Source organism: Brassica oleracea, chromosome C2, assembly GCF_000695525.1.
Source record: "Brassica oleracea var. oleracea cultivar TO1000 chromosome C2, BOL, whole genome shotgun sequence".
NCBI lineage: Eukaryota > Viridiplantae > Streptophyta > Magnoliopsida > Brassicales > Brassicaceae > Brassica > Brassica oleracea.
Window position 1 is genome coordinate 42,786,138 of NC_027749.1, and position 4,769 is coordinate 42,790,906.

Sequence of the window (4,769 nt, forward strand, 5' to 3'; positions counted from 1 at the left end):
ATCGACGGCACTGGATGTGCATCGAACGATTGCTTCTTCTTCGTATCTACCTCTAATGGTCAGCTCGGATGAAATCTCTTTTAGGCTCCTAAATGCTCCATAATCATCACTTTACTCCAAGATACTGCTGAACCTGAAAACATACCTAATATGATAGAATATATAGTAGTCAGCCAGTGCCCTTGGTCGAGCAGCCTCTTCTACAGGTTGAGCAGCTCCTGTAGCATCAGTATCAGGGATTACATTCCCCTAAGCGTCTAGTTTATGACCTGTTGCATTACGCAGATGACCATCCTGGTCATACAGGTTTCCATTCTCGTCCTGTGTGAGAATAACAATCGCAACCATGTTTCACGACTGATGATCGATCGATGTACGCGGTGTAGTATCGATCGATGTCGAACGATGTAGATCGGTCGACGATGAAGGTCGTATGTCGGTCGACGGTTGGGTGCGAGAATCAGTCAACGTGAAAGCTGCTGCGTCGAGCGATGTGGAACATTGGTCTTTGCGGATCGTGCGTTCCAAGTGAGCAAGATCTTCTAAGAATAGCAGGTGTTTGTCATTGCTGCATCTGGTACTGCTGGGCATGCACCTGAAAGACAAGAAAAAAATTTGTGTCAGAATGGGGGTAGAGAAAAGAATAAGAATCAATAACACTAAATCTAATGGCGATCAAAGCTCCCCGGCAACGGTGCCAAATTTGATACCACTCAAATTACCCTAAGGAGTGAATTACTCTCTCAAATAAGAGGTTCAGTTGCAGTATTTAGGGATCAAATCCACAAGGAGCTAGGGAATCTATTAAATCTAGTCATGTAATATAGCAAAGCCGTAAATAAAGCAGTAAACAAGTTGAACAAGACAATTGTTCAGCTTGGCAGAGAGTTGTTTGATGGAAGTATGGTTTGCTAGATCTAGGGTTTCTATTCAGGTTATCAGGAATATAATGATATAGAGGCTAATTGTTGCCTGCAAGATATTATAGAACTCAACTGGGAGTACAAATCTAACAACTTACGTTGTATAGACAGTCTAATATACATATCTTGGATCTCAACTCTCGTTTATTGATCACAAGAAAGTTCGATCGATTATCCTATATGGATATCGATCGATACACCTTTCGCAATATCGATCGATTATCAGAAGACAATATCGATCGATAGCTTCTAGCTAAGCCCTAGGCGCGGGTTGATAATGCTCACTAGTCTCCTAGATCAGTGGTTAGCTCTCTCTAGCAGTCTTAGCATGACAGATTAGATTCAGGACATGATGATCAAGGATGCTTGACACATGCAAATTCCTAGGTTCATGTTCTAGTTAGCAAGACTAAAACAAGCATTAAGAACAATCAATCAATGAATATCACAACTCAGCAAATTTATAGTTGGGGGTAATCCCTCTAACCTATTTGAACCCTGAATCTAGCAAGTAAACTACTCAGACATAGCTAAGCAATTCATGACACAAAATATAGATAAAAACTGCATAGAATAGAATAGATGAATCAATGGAGTTTCAATCACAAATCTCTCTATGATTTTCTCTCCTATCTCTCTCTCTCTCTCTCGCTGAAAGTAAGAATACAATGGTCGCTCCAAAAAAACTCTCTGCCTCCTAACACTTAGGCAATTATATAACTATTAGGTTAAAAACTCGTCAGGGGTAATCTTGTAATTTGGTGAAACATTGGGTTTAAAATCGGCTGTAACCAAATCGCCCATCTCGCGTCTTTACATCGATCGATGGTACATGATGTACATCGATCGATCATAATTTTTAATCGTCGAGGCTTTTCTTCTGTATCGATCGACGACACTGGATGTGCATCGAACGATTGCTTTTTCTTCGTATCGACCTCTAATGGTCAGCTCGGATGAAATCTCTTTTAAGCTCCTAAATGTTCCATAATCATCAATATACTCCAAGATACTGCTGAACCTGAAAACATACCTAATATAATAGAATATATAGTATATATAATAAAACACTTATATACCGCGGATGAAAATGAGTCAAATCCCTGGTATATAATAAGTGATCAAATATTGACTTTACGAGATTTACGAATCGTCAAATCATCACTATATTGTCATGAACAATTCATAAAAAAGACAATTATCTATTTTATGAGTTTTAATTCTTTTAGTGTAGATTTTGTTCGAAAGATGTAACATTGTTAACACAATTTGAACCCAAACCCAAACCGTACTAAACATGTATGTCTGATCTAAGCATAATATAAACTCCATGTGAAGGGATATACTTAGATTATTGTGTTTCTAAAACCAATCAAAAAGTATTAAATTAAATTAATTCCAGTTTTAAACATAGCTACAATGGAATTTCCGGCAAACAAAAAAATTAAATAAAATTTTCTAAAGTTTAAATTATTATTATTGTTATTTGGCTTTATGCAAAGATATATGTATAGAGAGATAAAAGTTTGAGTGCATCCAAAAAAGACAAAGAGAATAGATGGAAAAAGAGTCGGTCATCTTTTAGAAAAAGCCAGAAAACCAAATCAGAAAACAAAAAAACTTACTCTTTTAATCCAACATAGCCACGAATCCTCTCTCTTTCTCTCTCTCTCTCTCTCTCTCTCTCTCTCTCTCAGTGCTCTTGGTTTCTCTTTCTTCAGTTTTGTGTGTTTGAAGAAAAAAAATAAACTCAAACTTCTTGATCTTGGGGTTCTTTTTAGGGTTGTTGGGACTGATATCTTTAGAAAATGGGTAAAGCTGCTGGGAGAAACGGAAACGAAAACTATAACGGCGTTGGATTTAACGGTCAAAGAGGCGGTGGAGTTAGGCCATACGTACGGTCTCCGGTGCCTCGGCTCAGATGGACGCCGGATCTCCACCGTTGTTTCGTTAACGCTGTAGATATGCTCGGTGGCCAACATCGTACGATCATTTTCTCCTCGAATCTTTTGAAAATATGCATTTTTGTCACTTTGTTTTTATTCACATGTCTCAAAGTGAGTTTTTTCACGATATTTCTAAAATGATTCTCATCCTTTACTTTGTTTTTTTTTGAACTTTTGTGCTTGACTTTGTTTCATTCATATATACCTTCAAGTTTGAGTTTCTTGGATTGTATTTAGAAAAATTGAAAGTTTATCGTTTGTTTATTGTGTCATTATCTTGACGGATCATCTCTCATTCATGTTTTTAAACCAAGCTTCACACTTTTGGTTATTGGTTTCATTCATATATCAAAGTGTGGATTTTTTTGTGTTGTTTGATTTTGTTGTAAAAGTATTGCAATTTCTCGTTATTACTTTTCATGAATAGTTGTCATAAAGAATCATCATAGTACCTTTCTAACTTTTTTTCTTTCTCTTTTGTATTTTTGTTGGGTTTGATGAAACAGGAGCCACTCCAAAGCTTGTTCTTAAGATGATGGATGTGAAGGGACTCACAATTTCACATGTCAAGAGCCATCTCCAGGTAGTAATTTTACCCAAAATTAGTTTTTCTCTTATCATAATATCCTGAATATTAAATCACCTTTTTCTCTTCAATTTTACTACCACATATAACAGATGCATAGAGGTTCTAAACTTACTTTGGGGAAACCAGGTAATGTATATTTCTCCTCTGTGTTTATTAATTTCCATAAATACTCTGAAATGATATGATTTTCGAAAGAATGGGACCGTTGATTTTAATCTGAGCTGTTAACATCAAAACTATAATAATAGACGGAATTTAATTGTTTTACTGTTTCTGTTTGTAGTATGTACTATTGGTCTAGTGTCATGATTCATAAGACAATTGTCATAAATACATATATTTCTTTTAAAACAAGAAAATGGGTATTGCTATTTATATAGATCAAGAGAATATTCATTAAGGTCATTTACTTAATTCTTTTTTTTTGGGGACAGAGGAAAGCTCTTCATCTTCAATAAGAAGAAGACAAGACACTGAAGAAGATAATCTTCATGACAACTTGTCTTTACACACAAGGAATGATTGTCTTCTGGGTTTTCACTCCTTCCCTCTTTCTTCACATTCTTCTCTTAGGTAAATTTTATTTATTATATTTTTATATATATTCTGACATGGTTTAATTTTGTATCAGACAAGCTATCATATCATACTCTTTTGTCTGCATTTGAAATCGTCCTTTTTATTGTTTTTTTATATTTACTTTGGTACAGGGGAGGAAGAAAAAAGGAGCAGACTTCAGAGTCTAGTGGTGATGATGATGCTGACTTCCTTCACACCATGAACATGAAGAAGACGAAAGAAACGACGATGTTTCGATCACATCATTTCCACAAGGTGTATATTTTGTCAATATGAAATTTCATATAATTATAAAAATATACTTTCAAATATAATAATGAATAATCATGCTATTGGAACTTAGATCTGCGTGATATCATGCTGGGGGATTACGGTTTGGTTTAAGTCTTAACCGGTTTGATTGAAATCGGAGTAACACGACCCCAATCTTGTCCGGTTTAGTAAATTGATCTCCTCATCTTTTTGGCTCAACAGAAAACAGAGAAGGAGAAGAACACTTGGCAAGAACACGAAGAAGAAGCAGATTTGTCGTTGTCTCTGTCGCTGAATCATCATCACTGGAGAAGCAACGGATCATCAGTGAGCGATACGAGTGAAGCCGTCTCCACATGTTCTGCACCATTCATCTTCAAAGATTGCTTGGGTTCTTCACCAAAGATTGATCTTAACCTTAACCTTTCAATTTCTCTCCTCGGCAGCTGAAATATATATATAAGATCATTGTTTCTTAGA

At 35.9% G+C, this 4,769-nt stretch overlaps 1 protein-coding gene across 1 annotated transcript; it reads left to right on the plus strand.

The window, feature by feature from the left end:
• The first annotated feature begins 2,627 nt into the window (after nt 1-2,627).
• On the plus strand, nt 2,628-4,769 carry LOC106325065 (putative Myb family transcription factor At1g14600). The gene is made up of 6 exons (XM_013763090.1): nt 2,628-2,906; nt 3,376-3,452; nt 3,548-3,584; nt 3,893-4,031; nt 4,169-4,292; nt 4,512-4,769. Exons 1-6 carry the CDS (start codon nt 2,732-2,734, stop codon nt 4,737-4,739), a joined length of 780 nt encoding a protein of 259 aa, XP_013618544.1. The 5' UTR covers nt 2,628-2,731; the 3' UTR covers nt 4,740-4,769.